A 25354-nucleotide genomic window follows, 5' to 3' on the forward strand; every position below is an offset into this window, starting at 1 on the left:
TTTGACTAACAGCAGCACATACAGCTTTTAATCAGAGAAGAGATCTGCAACATGTGAGGGTTGTAAATTAACACAGACGGATCAAATGTGAAGAAAAGTACTGGAGAGGCTGGTGAAACTGGATTCACCTGAATTAGACAAGTAGGTAGATAATGCTATAATGCATACACACGTGCCTATCATCTTAGACAGGATATGACATAAGAGAGGTGTCACGAAGGAGGAGGGGGTTACCTGTCTGGTTTACCTGAGTACAGTATAGCCAAAGAGTACAGACGAAGCGAGATGCCTCACTATGCCCTGATTCCGTTTTCGTGCGTCGAGTTCAAAACCTGGCTGAAATAACGTTATTGGCATGTAGCTATCTAGCTAGCATTTGCAGCCAACAGTTAAACCAGTGATTTGTGGCGCATTTAAAGTAACACAACATCTAACTAGATAGCAAAAAAATAAACAGGCGTAACAGTAACTAGCCAACAAAAATATTTAGGTTTAATAATTCAAACTGTCGGAGTCCGACCGGCTATGCTTGCTACGCTAGCCATACCAAGCTAAACTAGCCAAAATTAATGAACTTTTATCAGCGCAAGATTAGCTATCACCTTCAATTAACGTTAACGGAAAGCGAAAACTAGCTCTTTCAGTGGTAAAGGAAATAATGACATGCTAATGCTAAGTTGAAGTAAGCTAGTTCAATATTGAAACACCACTAAAATGATGACAGTTCAACCGTGGCGTATTTCCTCATAGATCAGGCCATACGTGTGAATACTGAGTAATGACGAGGTAAATTTTTTTGTTAAAATAAATGAACTATCGCGTTTACATACAGGACATTATCTTGACGCAGACATAATCTTTGGCTCGTGCAGCCCGTAGTTCCGTGGGTTGAAACCGGAGACTCAACCGTAGGTGTGACCGTGCAACTGAGAGCGTTTCTTCCAGGAAGTGAACTTTTTTTTGTGTTGTATTGAATTGTTTTCAGGTGCTGTAGCGGTGTCTCCGGTGTTGATGGTGAATTTCTCCTGCTGGCTGACATGTCGGAGTCTTTGGACCGGTCCACGAAGATCAGCCTGTTGAAGGAGCCCGTTGTGAAGAAACTCTGCGAGGTTTTGGACAGATCCAGCAATAAAGGATGGCGAAAACTTGGAGAGATAGTGGGCAATGACAAACGATTTAAAGTCAGGTAGGCTGAAATGAATCCATACTTTAAACTATCTAAAATCACCACAATCCTCCAGAGTCAGACTTTTATGTCATGTTATATGCTTATTTTACTTTTTTTTACTTTGATTTATTGTGAATATCAAACATATATACTCATAATATGATGTATTCACACGCAAGTTTGACACAACAGATATAAAAGACACTGATAATTAATAATAACACTATTTTATACAATGTATGATGCACTTACTAAATACAATAGATGGTTATAGGGCCTACAAATGCAGATTTAGGGATATAATGGGTGTAAATAATGTAATAAATAAATGTTAAAGTACATGTGAGTCTTAAAGATTAAATGGGATGCTGTGGTTATGTAACACAACCATTAAGATGTTTGGTTTTTCACTCTACTCTAAAAACTTTATCACAACAAAAAGACTTTTACATGTAAATCACAATCATGCCTTCAGTATAGTTCTAAGAATCTAGATCTAAAAATAGCACTTAAATCACAAATAATTCCTGTTATTTTATCTTAAAAGTCATCACCATGTTGCCTTTATGACTTGACTTTATCATACTGTCACCTACATACTGTATAACTGCTGTGCGCACAGTGTATATATCTTTTGAGATGATGTATATCTAGAGTCGCATCTTTCTGTAAATTTGTTTTCTGCACTTTATGCAATTATATCAAGAGTAAAATTCCTCTCATGTGCCGACATGCCTGGCCAATCAAGACGACTCTGATATCTGAAATATGGTGAAAGATGTTGATCTCCCGCTTCGTTCTCCAGCTCAGACGACATGGAGATGTGCTCTCTGAAGGTGCTGGAGCTGGAGGGCAGCCCGAGCCGTGTGCTGCTGAGGCTGATGGGAGAGCGAGGCTGCACTGCGGGTTACCTGGTCGACTACCTCCAAACTCTGGGCAACTCTGAGGCCCTGCAGTGCCTGAAGCCGTCAGGTACACCAAGACCGCCCCTGCGCCTGTTGTTATGTTCCAAACAAGGTTGATCTTTGTTCTCAGTGTTGTTATTTTTTAGCTTAAAGAGGATTACACTGCACTACACTGTACAAGGTTGTCATTGCAAACATGGTTTGGTAATGACTGCGTGTTTCCTCCTAAATTGTATTATTGGTGGGGTGATAAGTACTGTAAAACTGCTCTTTTGGAAAATTAACCCACTTGGGTGATTTTTATATGTAACATTAAATATCAGCTTCATACAATCAATCAATCACTCAATCAATCTTTATTTATATAGCACCAATTCATAACAGCGTTATCTCAAGACGCTTTCCATAAAGAGCAGGTCTAGACCAAACTCTCTAATTAAGAGAGAGACCGAACGATTCAGGAATTCAAAATGAAGGATCCAAGGATACAGAATTGAATTACAAAATTGTCTTTTTGCTAAGGGTTTGTTACCCGTCTGAAATCAGCGTTGCAATATAAGACAAAGTGAAAGTCTCCTCAACATTTAGCCTTGCAGATCCTCATCCAGCCGCAGTCTGTGGCTCTTATATCGGGTCACAATCTGCGCCTGAGCTGCCATGCTGTGGGCAAATTTCCCGTACAGTACCAGTGGTTCAAGAGCAAGGAAGAGGTGAGCTACGACGAACCTCCGACTACACACACACACACACACACACACACACATAACCCTCTTTCTTATCTAAAGTAAGTCTGTATCAAAACCTCTTTGTCTCTGGTGTTAGTTTCCTTGCTGTGTTCATGCCCATGTTTTGCATCATCTCTCCATTCTTCATACTTTTTGTGAAGTATTTTGCCTTTAACTTTTATCACTGTTACATCAGTAGTGCTCAGATGTATTCACTGAAGTAGTACGGCCTCAGGTCTCGAGGGAAAACTGCAGACAAAACAATGAATAACAAACTGCAGTTTAAGTGCCAGATTCACAGGTTTGGGCTTGAAATCGTCACTACCAGCCACACCTTCTGAGATTGAGAAACATGTCTATATAATTTATTTATTAGTTTATAATGTTTTAAATAAATATCAAACCAAAATATACTAAATAGAAGAAAAGATCAATATGGAGTCGTTCAGCCTTCCAGGATGTTTACCTGCATTTGACTGCAGTGAAAAATTTGTAATAAATGTCTAAACTCTGTGCTTGTTGTTTAGATAATTGTCATCCATCCTCCCTTTTTGCAGCAGAGGAGCAAAGTGTCTAAACTGGTTTTTCTCTTAAACAAAACCTTCATTGTGCTCCATTTGCCCACTGAAAGTGAATTGGGCCAAATGTCGTACTCTTCCCCCTTTTCCACAAAAAATCTGAAACCAGTTTGCTTCAGAGCTGGCCATCCAAACTTTCCAATGGGAAAGATACATACAGCATTTAGTATTTACGCACATCCACATCTCCACAGTTTTACCTTTTATGCACCTCTAGCTACAGTTTGACTGAGATGTGTTTTGAAGGATGGCACTTTGGTTTTCCAGCAGTATGCATCTTAAAATCTGCTAATTTTCATGCACATTTTATGTATTCAGTGAGATACTGTGGGAAACACATACTTTGACTTTGAAGAGCCAGCAGAGTGAGCAAGTTAGGTTGAATATGAAATGGGCTAGGGCTGCAACTAACGGTTATTTACATTATCAAGACATTCAATTTAGTTTAGTCATAGAGGAGTAAAAAAACAGAGTATATTCACATTTAAGGAGCTGGAATCAGAGAAAGGTGGAGATTAGTTTGATAGCAACAACCAATCGACTAATCGATGATTTCAGTCTGGCTTCTTTTCTGGTTCACATTTTGTCACACCTCAGGTGCCAAATGGCGTCTCTCCAGACCTGGTGATAAGTCCGGTCCATCCGAGGGACGCTGGCTTTTACATCTGCAGAGTCAACTGTGGGGAAACGTTTGAATTCAGCCAGTGGGCTCAGGTGGACGTCCTGAGTGTCGCCGTGCCTTGTGGTAAGAAGTCAGACTGCTGTGTCCTGCCCTGTGAGCCACGTTTATACATGCACTTTTTTTCTCTTTTCATTTGAACCACTTTTGTTATATTTTTAGATATTTGAGGTGGAGTAGTTTTCCAAATGAGGATTACCAGCTGAAGCAGGAATCTTTTAAAGTTCCCATATTGTGCAAAATACACTTTTTAAATGCCTTTTCAACATAATTGTGTGTCCCCAGTGTGCCTAGAGACCTTCAAACTATGAGAAATGACTGTCCTGTCTCTTCTTCTTCTGCTCCATCTTTCACTAAATGTGTTTGTGAAAACGCTCTGTTTAGATTTGGCCCCCCTTATGATGTCATAAGGTAATTTGTTGGTCATGTGACCTCCTCCAGCCCTGCAGCAGGCCGACTGTCCCCATCTACTGAAAACCTCCTGAATCCACCTCTCTGTTCGTCATTGTTTTTTCCTCACTAAGCACCAGCTCACAGTAACACAAAGATGTTGAAGACGAGAGCGAAGCAGCAGATTGTTCTGATCTTCTAAAATGGAGCGTTCACACAGAGGCTGAAAACAGCTGCTGCAGCCTTGTCTGTATGAGAAGAGGACTGTACTTTTTCAACATTACATCATGGAACCCTGCTCTAATAGGACATCCAAACACAATTATGAACTTTAAAATGAACATAATATGGGACCTTTAACTGAATGCTTATGGTAACAAACTTGCCCCTTGGATTGTGGCTCTCAGAAGTGAACAGTTGCATACCTTTGGAAAAGATAACTCACTCACTTAGCCATGAGAAACCTGTTATCAACTCCATGGTGAATATCCCATCTCACATGACTGAATTATCGTCTTTCTAGTGTCACCACACTGGTGTTGTAAGAGTCCATTCTGTTGTGGTTAAAGCTAATCACTCATTTTTTCATTATAGCAGTTACATTTTTATTTCACTTGTTGCACCATGACGATTTTTTTTGTCTGTCATTTTATTTTGAGATGTCTGTAATGCGTGTTTTTGTATTGTCAGTGTGTGATTGTGTGGTTCGTTTTGGGGGGGAAAAAAGACGATAATTCACTTATGAAGTCTCCTCTTCCCACCACCAGGGCAGAGTTATCATTCCCTAGACGGCCGGCTGAAGTTGGTGATCCAGCCTCAGTCCCAGCGGCTACACGTCGGAGAAAACCTGCAGCTGGAGTGTGGAGCCGTGGGACGGCCGATCCCTCGCTACCAATGGCACCGAAATGGAGTCCCGATCCCCAAAGCCACAAAGAGGAAACTCGTGGTGAGGACAGCTTGTTAGAGAGGTTTCATGATGTTACTGTTACAAAAAAATCTCCTTTGGAAACTTTTTCTTTTTCTTTGGAAATTGTTTCTGTTTATAACTGTCAAACGTTAAAGAACATGGACTTGTAGCTTTTGTGACACATTAAAGTTTACCTTTACGATTCACACAATCGTTTCTAGCAACCATTGTTTACGCTTACTTTTTTTTTTTCTAATAAAACCTGCGTTTCAGATTCCTCATGTGATGCAGGATCAGCACGGCAGGTACCGCTGTGAGATCAGCAGCAGCACTGAGAGAATGTGGACCAATGAAGTAGACATTGTGATAGGTATGTCACATTTCAGTACACTTTTTGACACCATATTTACAATCCAGTAAAACCACCTCAGTTTTCGTGATGTCTGAGTGATTATTTGCTCTGTTCTTGACTGAAAGCACCAAGGATATCTGTCCAGATTTCAGGGGCAATGGAGTGCTCTGAAGGTAGAGTTGAAAGGACTGGTGGTCGGTGTATGAAATGGCAATAGATAAACTATTAGAAGGAATCAGCTGCATGTGCATGTTAATCATAACTTTGCTCACAACTCTAAATTGTTCCTGTAACAGCATACGGGTAATGATCCGGATTATTGTCCCATAAACACTAACAACCGCAAGGCTCACAGGGTTTGATCTCCAGGCTTCACATTCATGAATTTTTACTTTCTCTCTCAATAAACTGTACATTTAAAGGTTGGCTGTACTCTGTATTTGTCTTATTGTCAACAAAACTAACAATGAATTGCCGTAGTGTTGTCAGAGGATCAGATCCATACAGCTCATTAATCTACACGGCGACTGTAGTTTATTCGGTCGGTCCCCATATTGAGCCGATCCCAACAAACCAAATGTGTGGAAAAGACGTTGGTTTGTGTGGGACTACGTGGGACACGTCATCAATGCTGAGAGGTAGTTTAAAATGTTGACAAGGTTAAGACACAATGCTGATGATGATGATTTTTTATTCAGTAGGTTTTGAGGTTATAGAAATAATTTTTCACAGATTGAGAAGCCCGACAGTGAGAAAACATGGTGAGAAAGCCACAATTAGCACCTTGACCTTGCACTGGCTTTCTTGTTGACAGTGGAGGGAATCAGAGTGTAGCTGATGATGGCCCTCCCTGCTTTCTTCACGGCTAAAAGCCCAGATTTTAGAAAAATATCTGTCCTGCATTGCTTTGACGTTTGAGAACTAGGTCCAATCCCGCAGAACAAGGGATAAAAATGCTGTGCAGTCCTGCATAAAAGGTGACACCTGGTCGCTATCAGTCCCAAATACTCCATCCTGATACTGCTTTAAATACTCACAAGAGCACTAAATGCAGCTGAAAACAGTCCCTAACAAATGCATTAATTACTGAGTAACATTTGCTGAATACTACAGTACTCAGCTGTTTTGGGAATTCCTGAACCTTTTTCACCATTGAAACCACATAAATGTGACCTAAAGATGCCACAGATGGGACAAAAGAGTTGAAAAGTATTGTTAGTTTTGGTCTGTTCATGGGATTCGTTGACAATAAGAAAAGTATAGATAGACAATAGACTAACACCGGCTTTAATATCTGGATTTATTTCTAATTAGTTGATTGCATGAAATGCATTTTTGCATGGAAATTAGACATCTATCCCACTATTGCTGTAAGGCTTACCTTCCCTTTGACTGATAATTTTTTCCTGTATCAAAAGATTAAAAAATAACATGATGGTAATGTTATTTTATATTTGATTCCTAGATGATGTTTACGCCATAGGGGGAGGTAAGACTACTCATTAAATATTTATACATGCCTGTTCAAACACATATTTTCATTATGCAGCTCTTGCTACATGATCTTTTCTTGTCCTTACTGTGAAATTGTAATTTTAGGTTCCTGTGAATTTTTTCTCAATAGTATTCCAGATCAGCTTTATGGTGAGTGTCTTTTTGTGAATTATTCAAATCTGATCATGTCCATGTTCTCTGTGTATGTGTTTTCTACTCATGTTAGTGGTAAATGTGACTATTGTAAGATCTTCTATATCGCCACTTCCCCTCTCGACACCAAAATCAAGATGTGAAACCTGTAGCTTTCTTGTAACATATGATATCAGCAGCTACACAGGAGAACAATATAACACGTCACAGCTTAATAAAGTCCAACAACACCAGAGAATAATACCTAAAAAACACCATAGAGCTTAATCAAGGAAAATTACAACCTTCACAAAGGTTGTTTTATGCTGCAGGGCTGATGTATTACATGACATCAAACAGCTATAAATGGTTGGTATTGAACATAATATGACCCTCTTCCTCTCCTGCCTGCATTTCTTTGTAATGGTCATTTCACTGAAATCTGAACTGCTATTATTATCAGTCACAAACATATTGAACATACTCTATATAAAGTTTGGTTCTTTATTGTTTCTAAAGGGGGATTTTCGTTCCTGCTGCAGCATAAAAAAAGAGCAGCATGTATGTCATAAAAAGTAGAAGCAAGACAAAAAATAAACCAAAACACAACAAAAACACATTAAATAAAAAACAAGAATCCACATTGAGATGGATCAATGTGGCAGGAAGATTCAATACCCCTCACCTACTGTGCTGTGTGTCTGTTAGTTTATCGCAGATATATCTTATAATCAGCCATCATATTTATTGGCCAACCCATAAAAAAACTTTGAAACATACAGAACAGCCATTCAGGATCATTGAATTGGAGCCAGAATCTTGTTGAGGACATTTGTTGCTTGAATTTGTACACCTTATCGTGGATGTATAGTTTAACAGCATGGTTTTATCCCGCTCCAGCGACTGACAAAGTGGCCCTGCTGATCGGCAACCTGTCTTACCAGAACCACCCACAGCTCAAAGCTCCCATGGTGGACGTGTACGATCTCACCAACCTCTTGCGGCAGCTGAACTTCCAGGTGGTTTCACTGCTGGACCTCACAGAGTCAGAGATGAGAAACGCTGTCGACGAGTTCCTGCTGCTGCTTCACAAGGGAGTCTATGGTATGTTGGGATTATTGTAAATATGATAGTAAACCCAGAGAGAGTCACATCCTATAACAGGAATTACATAAATTGTGTTTTAGGTCTATAAGAGTGACTGAAACACATCCTCCCTCTTTAGGTCTGCTGTACTACGCTGGTCATGGATATGAGAACTACGGCAACAGTTTCATGGTGCCAGTAGACGCACCAAACCCGTATCGGTCAGCCAACTGTTTATGTGTGCAGAGCATCCTTAAACTGATGCAGGAGAAGGAGACGGGCCTCAATGTTTTCCTGCTGGACATGTGCAGGAAGAGGTGAGTCTTCCTGTCCTTAAAGTTTATTGCACTTATCTGGGATTGAACTCTTACTGAAATTATATCGGGAAAATGTTTCATGGTTTCTGGTCTCTCAGATATGAGGATTTTCTGTGTCTTCTTTTAATTATCTTAATAATTGTAAGTTCTTTCTAATAATTTTTTAGAGCAGATGCGTCAGGAAGGTGTCACTTTGGGCTCTGTGTTAACTGTGACAATGTTTGTCACCACTTTCTGAAGTTTTACACACCAAACAATAAATCATTTACTGAAGAAAATAATCAGGATCAAAGAATCCCCAAAAGAGCATGTACAGGGCGCCAATGGCAAGAAAAAACTCCCCTTTCACAAGAAGAAACCTCAAACAGAACCCGGCTCAGAGGTGGGCGGCCATGTTGGATGTAGTTGAATGGGTGGTATTTTTACAGTGTAAGGATCTGAATACTTCTACCACTGAATAAAGGCCCCTTGCTGCAGTCAATCGAAGGATGTTGATGGTACACCAGGGCACACCTTCGATTTTATTTTTACATAGATACATTGTTTTTGTCTGTAATTCCACAACAGGAATCTTCTGTCCAGCATAGAGCTGTAAGGGATTTATCGCCTCAGACATTTCACAGACTTATTCATTTTCCAGGAATATTCATGATGACAGCACTCCAAACATTGTCCTGAGGGTTACGGCCAACATTGTCTTTGGATACGCCACGTGAGTTTAAAACATCTATTCCCATTCAAGACTAAATGTTCACTGTTTTTTTAAGAATGTAAAATGTTATATTCCTCTTTTGCCTGTTCAGGTGCCAAGATGCCGAGGCCTTTGAGCTGAGCTCCAGTGGCTTCACCAACGGTGTCTTTGTCAAGTTTTTGAAGAAGCGACTGTTAGACAACGAGAAGATCACTGTGGTGCTGGACAGAGTCGCTGAAGGTGAGAGAGGAACAGAAACATACAATATAACAACACATAAAGTAGCCCTGCAAGAAATAGTGATAGTTACATCAGAATAGTCATATGGGTAAGATTATTCACTGTAGTCTTGATTTTTTGTAAAATGATGAATTGTCCATCAATAAGTGCTATTAAAATGCAACTCAGGCAGCACTTAAAATGAATTTCTAGAGGCCACTGACAATGTTTAGTATGAAATGTGTTTGTTTTACAGTTGCTGTGTTTCTACAGGAAATGTTTCAGTTTCCTTTTCAGTAGAAGGGAAATAAAATTAATTAGCTGTAGCTTATTTTGCATTATTCATGTCAAAATTGTATCACCTTGCTTGTGAGGTGATGTTTTAAACGTTTTAAATGCAGGGTTAATGAAGGAAAATGATTTGAGGTTGCTGTAAGATACACTTAGTATTAAACAACATTTAGGATACAGACAGGATACGTCTTTAACATTACCTCAAAGTGGTTAAATTAATTGTATTTGCTCGTAATAAAACGCTCCCGTTTCCCTGTTTCAGCTCATGTGATGGATATTTCGTGGGGTGTTAAAGTTTATACTGGCTGCTGTTGAAATGCTATCATGTGATTTATGTTTTTTTGTGTCCAGACATGGGTCAGTTTGATGCTACGAGGGGGAAGCAGGCTCTGGAGATCCGCAGCAGTCTGTCCGAGAGGAGAGCTCTCACCGACCCTATTCTGCCTGACGACAGCGCTGACCTAGCTCACGCTCACAGCCGCCAGTGGGCAAAAGCTCACGGTGAGTTTGAAGCGCAAACTGTCTGTTTCTCTTTTAAATATTTGTTTTTCACATGTTATCGCTGCACTGGAAAACTCCACTTTGCTCAGGCCTACACGCTCAGTCAAATGTTGACTCTGGTTATTGTTGATTGAGCACACAGTCTTCACTCATAATATACACACCTGCACACGTGGTGGCTTCCTGGGACAACGTCACTGTTGTTGGAAATAAGCTTGAAAGAGTGAGAAACACCCAAAGACTTTATCACCTCATCCTCTTCCATTAGCTAATAAATATTTGCTTATGTAAAACAGAATCCACCAGGTCTTGTAGTGATTATTCCAACATGGTAGCCCACCAGACTATCAGTGGATTGTTCCCTATAACAGTGGTTCCCAATCTTTTAGGTTTATGACCCTTTAAAACAAAGTAATGTCAACTTGTGACTCCCAGTGAGTCAACACATACACTTCTTATGATAATTCAGTGAATTAAACCTTCTATGAGGAGTTTTTAACTGGTTATGAAACAGTCTCAATGTAATATTTATGCCTTCATATGACCTACATAAGAAAATTGGACTGTCTGTGAGAAGATTGGATGTATTGGACTTTTCTGTTTTGTAATTCTAAACGCCTGCCACCGGGTCCAGTTGTGATGCAATGATTCACCTCAATTTGTCCTAGCTCTCTTCTACGTCCTCATAGGGTGGTCGCCATGCCTGCAGCAAACCCACGCCTCATTTTGTCATGTATATTTCTATTTTTCTATGGCTCCTAAGGTGCTCAAATGCAGTCTTTATTCTGGGAAACATTAGCGTTTTTGTCCACAGAATTTTGTAACACTAGAATTTCCCTCCAGGGGGGGTTTCAATAAAGTATTTCTATTTATCTATCACAGGCACTGCCAAAATGAAAGTTCAGTGTAGCTGCTTTAATTCTTACTAAAAGGATGTTAGTGGACATTTTTGTGTTTCTTTTTAACATTTAAAGTAAATGGGCCGATTTTAAAGAATGTTAAAATGACAATACATGAGAGCTTGGGAGTGGAGCATGAAATCCAGGTGCTTTGTGTGTCATACCAGAGCTTCCTGAGAGTATGTGTCTCAACTTTGACTGCGGCGCTCGGATCAAGTTGGGCTTCGCTGCAGAGTTCTCCAACGTCCTCGTCATTTACACCCACATCGTCAAGAAGCCAGAGGACATGGCCTTCTGCCAGGCTCACGTCACAGACTTCTCACAGGTCAGTATGTTGTCATGAGCACCAGTCAATAAGGAAGAACAAAGAAATTCTCATCTTTCTCACCAATCTAACAGGAACATTGTACGATTGGAAAATGAATTTGATTAGAGATCATTCTCCTGTTCAGATTTAAAGAACCAACAGACAATGTCATCAAAATTAAAATACACAGAATGCTGTGAATGCACCGAGAATTATCACGAGACTGTTTGTTTGTTTGTGCGTCCTGTTCACACTGAACTGCTTCTTCTGCACTGCAGGACCTTGATGTGGATCCCAAAGAGATGAACAGAGAGACTCCAGAGGAGACAGGGATCTACTTTCTGTCCAGCAGCCTGCCGCAGCACTGCCTTTACACCAGAGTAAGCTCACTGCAGAAGCTCAAGGTAAAATTCTCAACGGGACTTTCTCACAAGAAGTTTTGGCTCATAATTCTGCGTTAAACATTGTGGTGTTGTCTTGGCACACTGAACTGCCATCTCCATCACATACACCGAGCTCGACTTCACCATCACAGACTGTATGGGTTGTAGCTGCAGGAGTTAGCTGTCTGTCTGTCCACTAGTTTATTGTTTTATTGAATGTTGCTGCTGTAACACAGTGAATTTCCCTGCCGTGGGATTAATAAAGGAATATTTTATCCCATCTTATCGAAGACTGCTTGTAGTGACACCTTAAAGGTATTGAGTACCAATACTCAGCCCTTGTATCAATGAATGAGAATGAACAGCTGTTGAGACATTTCACTGAAAGCGAAGAATGGAAACGTCATGATGGCGCTAGAGGAAAAGTCAGGAGTTCACCACAGTCTGTTGGATTCATTAGTCTGACAGAGAGACTCATTCCTGCAGTGGCTAAAAAAGTACAAAGTTAGATGGCAATAATCTGCTTCACTCAACATAGAATATCTATTATGTGGTGATCATGTGTCCTAGAAAGTATTTGGTTTAGTTCAAGACAAGCGATTCTGTGCCATAGAGACAAAAGGGATCTCATTGTGTCTCTTAATGTTTTTCCTTCTCCTTTAACCCACATGCACACAACAGGAGGAGCTGGTCTTCACCTTGTGCCTCCAGGGCACCTTCACCGCTATGGACGACGATCCCGTCCACTGGACCAAAAGCATCAACATTGGCAAGCCGCTCATCGCCCGTCTGGACCTGCACCGGGCCATGCGGAGAAATAGCTGCCTGCAGACGTGCCGGATGCCCCACAGCCCGTCCCACAGCCCCTGTCACAGCCCCTGTCACAGCCCGGGGCCTGACCACCGCCTCCACCTCCATCACGGCCTCCACCAGGCTCAGGACTACAGCCGCCTGTCGCCACAGCACCACTACCTGGACACCTACGAGCATCTTCAGGGTGCAGTGGGAGGCTGTGGGGATTCCTGCTATGACAACCTCAGCCAGTCTCGCTATGAACCAGAGTACGGCTCAGCTGGGGGGCTTTCAAGCTCACCGGGCAGGTTCAGCATCCCTATAGAGGCCAGTGACGACATCACCGAGCTACAGACTGTGTTCATCAACAGTCTGCAGCTTCAGCAGCAATAAAAATGGCTTTAAATGTCTAATGTTGTATCTGGAATACTGCTGCTCTTCCTGTTACATGTTGTAACTTAATTAGATTTTTTTAGAACATTATATTCTTCAAGCTATGAGCATTATTTGCCTCAACATGCTGTACACTGACTTTTGTAATTGAGTTTTAAAGAGTTTTTTAAATACATTTTTAGAGGAATGAAAGTGTGAAAGTGTATTTCAGTAAACGGGCTCCAGTCAAGTTTTGTGGAGGTGTAGATTAACAAATGATTCTCTGACTTTTACCAAGCAGATAAGCAAGGATACTGGATGATAACTGACAACATTAGACATAGTCCCTGAGTAACATTATCACAATATCATTGTTTTTCAGAGCCGGAATCTCTGATTCTTGTATCTCTGATCAGGCTTTGTTTAGAAGAATAAGCCAAATGTCCAAAAACTAAATTAAACTTACGATTAAGAGGATGAAGGATGAAGCAGTCTGCACGCAAGGTCTTGCCTGCAAAAATGGCTTTATAAGCATTTGTTCATTGATGAGTCTAAAAGGAAGGAAGGAGGAAAGTGAGGCTGAAGGAGCTCCCTCTGCTGCTCAGTTAGAATAGTTCAAGTTCTTAACTGTCTCATGCAAAACATTCGGAGTGAGGCAGTCGCTGAAAGGTCCTGTTGTGTTTTCAAGGTTTGGAAAAGGCTTGAATTCAAATATACTGCTGGAAAAGTGCTACACAATCACTCATGTATTCCTCAGCAAGTATTGAATAATCAAAACATATAATAAAGGTTATTATGAACAGCTGGTAAAATAAACAAAGTTATGAGTACATTGATTGCTGTAGGTATTAAGGAATACCTTTATTTTTTCACCATTGCAGTTAAAGTAATATTTTAGGCTCCAAGAGTCTGGACATTTTTGGTTAGGGTTCCTTGAAAATGCCTGAAAAGTGCTTGAATTGTACAAACCTTGTTTTTGACAAGAATATTTAGATCTCAGGATCCTTCTTGCAAATATATATAACAGCACATAAATATATATATACTGTGATAGATTAACAGTTTACAAACAGGTAGAAATAAATAAATATATAGTATTATATGGCAGTAGTAAGTTCAAGTTTATCCTTTTTAAGGCACTTTAAAAAGAAAGTTTTGTACTGAATTATACACATACAAGTATGAAGATGCATAGATGGTGTAGATATAAGGCAAAGAAACTAATGTAAATACAAGTTTTTTTATTAGGTCATATGAAATGTAAATATCCAAGCAGACAGAAAGTGATGGTTAAAACCTTTTATAATAATTTGTCTGACATAAAATCAGATTAAAAATCTACCCAAAGCTACTTTTATTTTTCAGTCCTCTGGCTGTCCCCGTCTGGATGGCAGCAGGAAACACACAAACATAATGTGCTGCTGTATGTTAATTTAGGATTTTTATTTAGTTTAGGATTATTTATAGGTGGAACAGCTGACTGAGAAATACTGGAGGACAGAGATAGAAAAGAACGCAACTTAGATACAAAATGTCCTCATGTAGAAAAAACAGAGGGAAAATTAGGTACAAAATGTATTAAAGGTGCATTTTATACTTTTTAGCCAGTGATGCAGCACATAATAAATATAAATATTGCTCATGTGGGTTGTCTCCAGCAGTGGAAAAAGAAGTACTATTAGCTGAGGTGATTAAGTACAGTGATGGGATGTAACTAAATACATTTACTGTACTTAAGAACAATTACTTGCTCTAAAGTACTTGCACTACATTTCAGTATTGTAGTTTTGTAGTTTTTACTTGACTACATTTATAGTTCAATTTTAAGTAGTTTAATTTTTTACATGAGAAAACATAAAATGCTTATATGATATGATGCAGTACCACACTACTACTATATAATTTTAGACTTTTTTACAATATAAATAAATAAAATAATATAATTTTAGAAAGTATTTCTACTTTTAGTGATCTGAGCACTTCTTCCACTACTAAAGTAGATGTGATTACTTTTATCAAAGAAACCAACTCTTTTTAAATCTATTCTGTAATTGTTTCCCCATATGAAAGTGGCGTATATTATCTAAAATCTACTTCTAATTGATTTCTCATTTTAGAATATGCTCAAAAATGCAAAATTATATGACAAAGGTGAGTCAAGTACAGTTTTACTAGCACTGGTGGTTGTGGTTGTTTTCATGAGGGCAGGCACAACAGGATGTGGCATCTTGCAGAAAGCGTCAGAGTAGCAATAGAATAGCACTCGGGGTTGGGACGTAATATTTTAATCAAATCACACACTGAGTAACATTTTGCTTCAAAGCACAGTTTATTTCAGCATGTTCTGTCCCTGCACAGCCCTGCAGGAGAGCACACTGCAGCAGAGCATGGAGATACGAACCCTGTCGGTCTGAATAATGGATGGAATCAGCCACCCACGGGCTGCAGGGTGATATCATGGCTGCGTCACTTGTGCAGCAGAGGGAGGGAGGGAGGGGCAGCGTGCTTAGACAATACAGCAGCAGGCAGAGAGAGGACAGAGAACCAGTGAGAAACCTGCCCACAGACGGGACAGAAGGATAATAATCATGTCAGCTACCTGGAAGCAGCCCTTCCCTCAGATCCTCTTGCTTCTCGTCTCCTGCAGACACATCAATACAAGTAAATGACTATTTGGGTTTAATTGTGTTATGGTTGTGTTGAAGCCTTGTTCTGCCTTCTCCTTTCCCCACTAAATGATCTGCAACCTTGTGAGGAATATAAGGAAATGTTACAGGATTACCACACCCTCATGTACTACTTTATCTACTTTGTTTTGGTTTGAAATTTACTGTCTTTATTTCTCTCTTTCATTTTTGTCCAAATTGCAAGGGCACTTACCAGTTTACTAATGATAATATATATATATACACAGTGGTGTGAAAAAGTATTTGCCCCCTTACAGATTTATTCTGTTTTTGCTTTTTTGTCACACTTACGTGTTTCAGATCATCAAACCAATTTTAATATCAGACAAAGATAACCTGAGTAAACAGAAAAAGCTGTTTTTAAATGATGATTTCATTTATTAAGGGAAAAAAGCTATCCAAACCAACCTGGCCCTATGTGAAAAAGTAATTGCCCCCTAAACCTAATAACTGATTGTGCCACCCTTGGTGGCAACAACTGCAACCAAGCGTTTGCAATAACTGGCGATGAGTCTTTCACATCGCTGTGGGGGAATTTTGGCCCACTCTTCTTTGCAGAATTGTCTTAATTCAGCCACATTGGAGGGTTTTCGAGCATGAATGGCCTGTTTAAGGTCATGCCACAGCATCTCAATCGGATTTAAGTCCGGACTTGGACTGGGTCACTCCAAAACCTTCACTTTGTTTTTTTTGAGCTATTCAGAGGTGGACTTGCTGGTGTGCTTCGGATCATTGTCCTGCTGCATAACCCAAGTGCGCTTGTGCTTAAGGTCACGAACTGATGGCCGGACATTCTCCTTCAGGATTTTCTGGTAGAGAGCAGAATTCATGGTTCCATCAATTACGGCAAGTTGTCCAGGTCCTGAAGCAGCAAAGCAGCCCCAGACCATCACACTACCACCACCATGTTTGACTGTCCGTATGATGTTCTTTCTCCGAAATGCTGTGTTAGTTTTACGCCAGATGTAACGGGACACACACCTTCCAAAAAGTTCCACTTTTGTCTCGTCAGTCCACAGAATATTTTCCCAAAAGTGTGGGGGATCATCAAGATGTTTTTTAGCAAGTGTGAGATGGGCCTTTGTGTTCTTTTTGGTCAGCAGTGGTTTTCACCTTGGAACTCTCCCATGGAGGCCATTTTTGCCCAGTCTCTTTCTTATTGTTGAATCATGGACATTGACCTTAACTGAGGCAAGTGAGGCCTGCAGTGCTTTAGATGTTGTTTGGGCTTCTTTTGTGACCTCCTGGATGAGTCGTCAATGCGCTCTTGGAGTAATTTTGGTAGGCCAGTAGTCCTGGGAAGGTTCACCACTGCTCCATGTTTTCTCCATTCGTGGATAATGGCTCTCACTGTTGTTCGCTGGAGTCCCAAAGCCTTAGAAATGGCTTTGTAACCCTTTCCAGACTGATAGATGTCAATAACTTTGTTTCTTGTCTGTTCTTGACTTGCTTTAGATCGGGGCATGATGTGTTGCATTTTGAGATCTTTCAGCCTACTTCATGTTGTCTATTTAAGTGATTTCTTGATTCTACAGCTCTGGCAGTAATCAGGCCTGGGTGTGGCAAGTGAAATTGAACTCAGCTTTCAAACATGTGGTTAATCACAGTTAATTCATGATTTAACAAGGAGGGGGCAATTACTTTTTCACATGGGGCCAGGTTGGTTTGGATAGCTTTTTTCCCTTAATAAATGAAATCATCATTTAAAAACAGCTTTTTGTGTTTACTCAGGTCATCTATGTCTGATATTAAAATTGGTTTGATGATCTGAAACATGTAAGTGTGACAATAAAGCAAAAACAGAAGAAATCTGCAAGGGGGCAAATACTTTTTCACACCACTGTGTGTGTGTGTGTATATATATATATATATATATATATACATATATACTAATACCAGTTTGCTAAAGAAAAAAAGAAAGAAAAAAAACATAATGCATTTTTTTATAGCTGTGATCAGGGATTTTGGAGGGATTATCATTTAGACAAACTGAAAAATCTATTTCATTTCATTTCATTTATTCTGTAAATAGGTTATCCAATCAGATGTTTCATGTTGGGAATGGATACATATGGGGCGATTATTCGTTACCCTTAAGTAGAGGTATTTCATTATTTAACTTTATGTGCTGATGACTGCTCTTTTTTTTCAGTTTTCAAAACATGGTAAATTCTCATGCCCAGTTAATGGCTCATACAACAGAATTTGACAATCAGCTCATGGATGTTTCATGTTGAAATGCACCATTGGAGTCATACTTAACCTTAAAATTTCCCTCCAAGATTTGATCATAATCTGCCTTACATTAGCAGCCACTAACAGCAATGTCACACTTATACAAACCTGATTACACAAAAACAGATAGTGATTATTTTACAAGTTTACAAATCTGATTGATATACAGTAGCACAGCTCTCCGTTCACATTTGTAAATAGTTCTACAATATTTTTTATTTATTTATCTATTTAAACAAGCAAATAAAGAAATACAATTTAGAAATTTAACAAATTGCTCTACAATAATGGCCCAATAGAAACGTTCTATAAGATTAGCAATACACACGAATCACCATAACAACCACCTAATGCAACCTAAGAGTCACCTAGCAACACCCTGGTGATCACCCTGAGCGACCACCGAAGAAGTCCCTTACCATGCCATGGCAACACCCTATCAAATACTGCAGTTGCCATGGAAACCTTCAAGCAAGACCTTAGTAACCATCCTAGTAACACAACCTGGCAGACAGCTAGCAACACCCTAGCTATCGTCCAAATAACTACATAGCAATTTAGCAACCACCTCACAACTCTATCACAACAAATGTAGCAGCACCCTGAAGAAGCCTGAACTGAAGATGAAAAGTGTGTTCAAGAAGTCAAGTTGTCTTCTACTCACCTCTAAATTTGGCCACACCTTAATTATTACTTTACAGTAACTAATAAATGCTTAGTTACCACCATTAACACCCTAGCAACAATCCAAACACCTTAGCAACTAAACAGAGATGGCTTAGCATTGACCAATAACATCATAGGCTCAACCTAGTAATCCCCTACCAACGATTTCGCAACACCCAAGCAAACGGCTTTTGCTTGGTACACTTTTTTTTTGACATAATGTAGTCTGTCCTGACTATAAATATTGTCAGCCAGAATTTTGTGTGTTTACCAAGCTCCCAGTAAGTGCGCCAGGCTCTGAAACTAATTTAACATAGCAGCCAAGTCGTGTAATTACGATGGCGTTCGTTGTGTTATTGGGCCCAAAAATGTTTTTTTCCCCACAGATTTAGATTGTAAAAGAGACGTCTGTGAACTACCGTATAGAGAGAGTCACAACCACCATCAGAATTTGATCCATTCGGTCAGACAACATTTGGGAGGTCTGGAGGAGCCGCACGATAAAATAATTTTATTCCCATTCAAATTAGCGAACGGCTAACCGGAAGTTAGCTAGCTCCGCACTATGGGCCCAACAATACAGATGATCCGGGTACTTTTATGCCCGGGAAGTCGATTTTTTTGGCTTCATGCAGCACTGAGCAACTTTTATAGGAATGAATAAGATCGAGTTATCTTTAAACATCAAAGGTGTTAACGCAATAATTTGTCTTCGTGTCAGAAACACCTGGCCCAACGCCCCCGCCCCTGGTTCCCATCAGTCCCCTGCCAACGGAGAGAAGGAGCGTTGTTCTTAAAGGTAACTGTCAATCCAGCAGGGTGCAACCATAGACTGTATAAAAGAGGTGGACACAGCCACCGTGACTTTACCCATTGGTTTGTGGACCGTCATTTTGAAGCCTCTAGTTTGGCTTTGAGGGCGTCGCCATCTTGGTTTTTTTGGAACCAGAAGTGACGTTTGTTCCATGAAGACCGCCTCTGATTGGTTAGTCAACAGCTTAGTCCCGCCCTAAAGCATACCATGCTTTATTGTCTATTTTCCTCTAAATGGGACCATACTTTACTAAATGAACATCATGCTGTATTGAAGAAGACTTTAAATTACCGACTGAGACCATTAAGCCACCAAGAAAGTGTTTACTTGGGTAATTTACTGGGGTAAGGTCTTTTTCCCATAGACTTCCATACAACTGAAATTCTTTTTGCAACCAGCATAATCGCCTCTTGCTGACCATTTGAAAGAATGCATGTTCAAGGCACTTCCGCATTACAGGCCCAGAAGCAACACTCACTTCTATATTAAACAGTCTATGAGTGCATATATAAATGAAGAATATCAATGCAGCCCACACGGCCTCCAGGAGTGCTTGTTCATTCAAACGTTATCATACTTTTCCAGGATGAACATTTGTCTGATTTCTCACCGTATTTGAAATCCGTCTACAACCCTCCTCACAGGTGAAAGTCTCACTGAGAAGGTCGAGCTGTTGAACCCCGTCAGTCTGACACTGGAGTGCACCTGGGCTGGCGATCAGGACAAAAACCCAAACATAACTGGGCTCTGGAGAAAAGATGGAGACGAAATAGAGAACAGTCAACTCACAGTGCCGCTGGAGAATGGGCAGTATAATCTGAAACGAGTGTAAATACTTCACATCTTCATTGTCCCATCCCTTTCCTTCAGAAAATGCATTTTTTTTATCCTGACTTGTCTGTGTTGATAGGTATATACCCATAGCTGTATTGCCTGATAATTAAAATATATGGAAATATTTTACACAAATTAAATGCATATTTTTAAAATATACAGCTGCATGAGAACTTGAGTCGGGTATCAAAAAAGCGGCTTCTATCCATCTGCACCCCAATCTTACTTTATAATGACTCTATTTGGAAAAAGAAAATAAAGATCTTATTTGATTTACATGAAAGTAAAGCACACTGAGATGCTGCCACTACTGTTTTGTTCAATTAAGAATAATCTTTACAAGATTTTTTGAAGAATAGCCATGTTTTGATGAAAGAGTCACATATTATGTACAGACTGTTTCATAACATTCATCCTAAATTGAACATAATATGTTTTTGGTATAAAATCTCTTATCTGCTTTACAGGTTCAACATCGTCAGTGAAGAAAACCTCGGGAGTTACTCATGTGTGTTTGGCAGCGAAGCAAAAATAGACTTTGTTTTGGCAGGTCTGACCACATCCTTTCACAAGTTATATAAATAGCACATTTAAACATTTATGTTGCCTTCAGCTTACTACAGTAAGTCCCAGCAGCTTATTCTTAATGAATACCAATATTCACTCAGATTATCTGTGGTTGATGCTGCAGATTGTACTGTGGCATTTTCTCATTATTGTGCTCTTTTTCCTTGTTGTCCACCAGCTCCACAGATCGGTGAGGTGCGAGATAAGCCGATAGTCAGCTATGTGGGGGACTCTGTGGTGATTGCTTGTAAAATGGAGGAAACTAAACCGAAGCCCAACACCTGGAGGTGGTATAAAGAAAATGGTACAGATAAGGTGGGTGAGCTGCTCAGAGCTTTATGCTGTGTGCTTTTTTTAAGTGAGATTTGACACCAGCACGCAAACAGGTCTTCATGGTTGGTTAAAGCCCCCGAAACATACAGGTGTTTTCACTCATTTGCCTGAATAGACCTCTTCTTTGCCTTGTAAAGGACAAGGGAGTTTGATTACACTAACAGTGGCTAGTTTGTTGGTGTTATTCTTTGACTTTAGTGTTTTGAAGATTTAGTTAAGCTCCGAACTAAAGTGTTAAAACACCAAAGTCACAGAAACTTCTTTTATTTAAGATTGTTTTTGAGCATTTTTCATGCTTTATTTGATAGGACAGAGTAGACTTAAGGGGGGTAGAGAGAGGGGATGACATGCAGCAAAAGGGCACAGACTGGATCCTGACCTAGGCCCCACAACTCACAAGTTCTGCAAGGTAAAATCACTGTTTTTGTCAATGGAGTTTGGTGACTTTGAACCAAGCAATGTAATGGCTTTAATGGTTTCTATTAAACAAAAGCAATCTAATCTTACAGGTCTATCTCTGTAGGGAGCCTTTCTGTAATGTTGTGAGACACTTAGAACAACGATTTGGGCCTGTGAGTAGCAAAAATAAGCACCTTTAGTGGATGTGCTTTGATGGCGAGGCTGCCCAAAAGACTGCAGCCATTACAGCTCATTTCGTGGCTGCCGGCTGAGGCAATCTACTCGACCAGTTCCAAAACTTTTGTACCTGTCAGTCATTGTGAGGCAAAGGTTTAAAAATACCAGCTATCCTTTAAATGGGACATTTTTAGCATTTCTATTAATGTATGCAATTCAGTGACCTCACTTAATCCCAGTATAGCTCCAAACCTGAGCTGAGATCTAAACAACTTTGAATAAGCGGTTACTGGTAACATCTATGCAGTCAGAATGGAGCATTTTACAGGACTTCAGTCGTAATCATAGTCAAAAACTCACTTTACAACAAAAGTGTATTGATATTAACATATATTAGAAACATATTTTTACTTATGTTTTGTACTGTGAGAGATTGGAAAACCAGAGAAAAGTATTTTCCCTTGAGTACACGCCCAACAGAGATGATGAGAAATGAATATTAAACACATTTGTGCCGCAGGAGCAGATTTTCACTGCTGCAGAGCCTCACCGCTATGAAATCAAAAATGAGGAGAGGAAGACCAAACTGCTGGTGCACAACCTGACAAAGGCCGACACTGGCTTGTACTACTGCGGAGCGGTGTACGCCATCAGCACCGCTATGAGCCACGTGGAGCTGAAGGTCAGAAGAAGAAACTAACTTGGCCGAAGTACATTTACTTTTTACTCGCAATTTTGACTGCTTCTGTTATATTAACATATATTTCTAGGGGAAATATTGTACTTTTTACTCCACTACATTTATCTAACTGCTCTAATTACCTGTTACCTTTCACGAATTTACCTAAAAAACACACAATAAACTTATTAAATACTATCAAAGATTAAATCAGTGGTTCCCAACCTTTTTGGCCACTACTGTCCCCTCTGAACTTCTCCAATTGTTTTGTTTTAACAACTTTTTGAGACCCAAAAACATAAAAAGTCTCCAATATTTCACAAAAAAGCTAAACTTAGAGTAAAGTGGACACAGATTTCTGTAGCAGAACTTTGTTCCTTCTTCTTTTCCACCTCTCACGACTCCCCAGATTTATGTAGTGACTCAAACCCAAAGATGGGAACCTCTGTACTACCAACCTGTAGTTAAAACTAACTCCACCTCAACCAGCTACAACAGTAACAAGCTGCTCACACATGAATCCATCAGTATTAGTAATCTAGTAATGTTCATATGTAATAATATATATAATAGCACAGTTTTGAATGCAGCGTTTTTACTTGTGATGGAGTATTTTTACTTTGGTTTGCTGTTGCTATGACTTGAAGGTCATCAGCTTCCAGGAGCCTCTGAAGCCCTTCATCGCCATCGTGGTCGAAGTGATCGTCCTGGTCGCCGCCATTCTGCTCTACGAGAGAAGCCAGTCCAAGAAAAACCACACAGCAGGTAGTCAGACAGCATAAAGACGCTCTCGTTCATATTTTGCATACACACACACACACACACAGTGTGTGTGTGTGTGTGCATCCAGTACGTCGTATTTTAACTTCAGATTATCTGCCTCATTCTCAGGAAATGGGACGAATGACCAAAGCAACACAGTGTGAGTACTAAAGGAACGATATATATTTTTAAAATATATATTGTTAATGATGAATATGAATTTCACCAAATTAATTAAAATGCCATTTAATGTACCAAAAAGAATAAAAATTAAATATAGGAATATAGGAATTCATTGATTTATAAATCTGTTTTAACTTGCTTCTGTATTCATTCCCCTCTCTATTTACTTTACCATTTAATTTTCCATTTGTTTATGTGTTTATGTTTATTTCTGCCTGCATTTCTGCTTCATTATACAAATGCTATGAATATGAATATACTATGGAGCATTTAATGGCATATTAATGTATCTGTTAAGTTACTGCTTTCAATTATTGTGAATTATGGCAGTTTTCTCCTCCACATGTTTTTTCCTGATGTAGATTTTTATGCTCTCATCAGGACCCAGGGAGAAAATAACGGATCAGAGGGAAGTTCTTCAATGAGGCAACGGAGAGTTTAAAGACTGTAATCCAATTAAATGTGAGCTTCTTTAAAACTTTTCACATGTTAACAATAGAGCTTTAAAGCAATATTTCATCAACTGATTTGTGAATATATGCAAAATATTTTCACCAAACAAAGACAGCTCAATAACAACCATGTAATAGTCCTAATTTTGATTCACACACAATTTTTTTTAACTGTATTTCACTGGAAGACATATTTTTATTGTTTGCTAGACAGTGGTGTCACGATGACTGGATAAGCATAACGTTTACTAACGGTTTCACTCTCACTTCCTGTGGAAAAACACACCACTACGCCTCAACTCTTCACTCGTTGCTTCAGCATCATGGTTTGTGAGCAGTGCCTTACCCTCTTAAAAAGCACTTCACACTGCTTGCAACAACTTTTCTTTCACTTTTTAGAGTTTGTCCTTGCACTAATGTGTGCCTATAACATACTGTATATTATCTTAATAACAATATATATCCTGATATATCATCATATGTGCAGATGCTTGTGTAGATTTTTCATTTTAATGTATCAGGAGATGGTGAGAAAGATAATTTTTACTCAAATCACAACTTCAACTGTGTGTCTGTGTGTCAAATTGCACTTTACGTAGAAGTTGTCCCACTGCGTATATATACAAGCAAATTAAACCTACACAAGTCACCGTCTGTTGTGCTTGTTTCAGTACCTGCCTGTTATAACTTAGCTGATACAGACGACCACACAGAGCGTCTTTAAACTCCGCCAGTTTTTGGGGTAATGTAGGTGGCAGGTTTTCAGGAGGAAGAATGTGTGGAATAAAAGACGATAATAAAAGACGATATCTCTGGTCCTGCTGCATCGGTTTTCTTTTTTTCAACAATAGTTTTATTAAAACTTTCAACATCATGGAATATAGTTTTTTACATTCATATAATGTGTCACACATGACAGAATTGCTGCATGACACAAAATGAAGAAAAAAAAGGATTTTGCTCTTCCTATTTTAATGAATGGTAATTTAAACAAAACATTAGATGCAGAATATAACAAGGACTTTAGATAGAAAAATAAAAATTCTACAAGCTTAGACACTGCATTGTCTGCAGAAATTAGTCACTCACTTGATCATCTGTTAAATCTAAATCCTAAACTTAATTTTGAAGGGCCTCCATATATTCTCAAATGTCTTTAAAATATACGTTATTGAGTATCTGTCTTCCCCACTGAGTATTGCTTCATCTGGATATTTTTCCATAAAGGTGTAATACATATTTTGGTATAAAGCAACTAAATATCTTTGAACGTCTGTTCATTTTTTAAATGATTATGTTTCATTGGATGTAAACCCAGAAAAAGATTATGGTCAGGTGAGATTTGTTTTGAAATAATCTCTGCTGCATTGATTTT

The 25354-nt window shown here is 39.3% G+C and overlaps 2 protein-coding genes across 4 annotated transcripts; both read left to right on the plus strand.

Annotated features, from left to right (window-relative positions):
* The first annotated feature begins 961 nt into the window (after positions 1-961).
* Positions 962-14042, plus strand: malt1 (MALT paracaspase 1). 2 transcript variants are annotated; one of them, XM_070833903.1, is made up of 17 exons: positions 962-1186; positions 1974-2140; positions 2662-2783; positions 3974-4121; positions 5213-5391; positions 5626-5722; positions 5830-5877; positions 7170-7193; positions 7304-7348; positions 8231-8434; positions 8556-8733; positions 9374-9445; positions 9537-9664; positions 10289-10438; positions 11505-11662; positions 11923-12048; positions 12709-14042. In XM_070833903.1, the coding sequence occupies exons 1-17, from the start codon at positions 1038-1040 to the stop codon at positions 13210-13212; spliced, it is 2499 nt and encodes an 832-aa protein (XP_070690004.1). In that variant the 5' UTR covers positions 962-1037; the 3' UTR covers positions 13213-14042. The 2 variants fall into 2 exon arrangements, with proteins under 2 accessions (XP_070690004.1, XP_070690005.1); XM_070833904.1 differs by lacking the exon at positions 5830-5877.
* Positions 14043-15718: 1676 nt separating this feature from the next.
* On the plus strand, positions 15719-24786 carry emb (embigin). 2 transcript variants are annotated; one of them, XM_070834077.1, is made up of 9 exons: positions 15719-15852; positions 19501-19578; positions 20238-20421; positions 20895-20977; positions 21173-21309; positions 22424-22585; positions 23230-23347; positions 23474-23504; positions 23909-24786. In XM_070834077.1, the coding sequence occupies exons 1-9, from the start codon at positions 15780-15782 to the stop codon at positions 23967-23969; spliced, it is 927 nt and encodes a 308-aa protein (XP_070690178.1). In that variant the 5' UTR covers positions 15719-15779; the 3' UTR covers positions 23970-24786. The 2 variants fall into 2 exon arrangements, with proteins under 2 accessions (XP_070690178.1, XP_070690179.1); XM_070834078.1 differs by lacking the exon at positions 19501-19578.
* Positions 24787-25354: the final 568 nt, after the last annotated feature.

Source organism: Pempheris klunzingeri, chromosome 7 (assembly GCF_042242105.1).
Source record: "Pempheris klunzingeri isolate RE-2024b chromosome 7, fPemKlu1.hap1, whole genome shotgun sequence".
NCBI classification, from domain to species: Eukaryota; Metazoa; Chordata; class Actinopteri; order Acropomatiformes; family Pempheridae; genus Pempheris; species Pempheris klunzingeri.

Coding starts and splice junctions, on each gene's coding strand:
- emb (XM_070834077.1), top strand. CDS start 15,780: ATGTCAGCTACCTGGAAGCAGCCCTTCCCTCAGATCCTCTTGCTTCTC. Junction 20,978..21,172: donor AATAGACTTTGTTTTGGCAG/GTCTGACCACAT, acceptor GTTGTCCACCAG/CTCCACAGATCGGTGAGGTG. Junction 23,505..23,908: donor AATGACCAAAGCAACACAGT/GTGAGTACTAAA, acceptor TGCTCTCATCAG/GACCCAGGGAGAAAATAACG.
- malt1 (XM_070833903.1), top strand. CDS start 1,038: ATGTCGGAGTCTTTGGACCGGTCCACGAAGATCAGCCTGTTGAAGGAG. Junction 2,141..2,661: donor GCAGTGCCTGAAGCCGTCAG/GTACACCAAGAC, acceptor CTCAACATTTAG/CCTTGCAGATCCTCATCCAG. Junction 8,435..8,555: donor GCTTCACAAGGGAGTCTATG/GTATGTTGGGAT, acceptor CTCCCTCTTTAG/GTCTGCTGTACTACGCTGGT.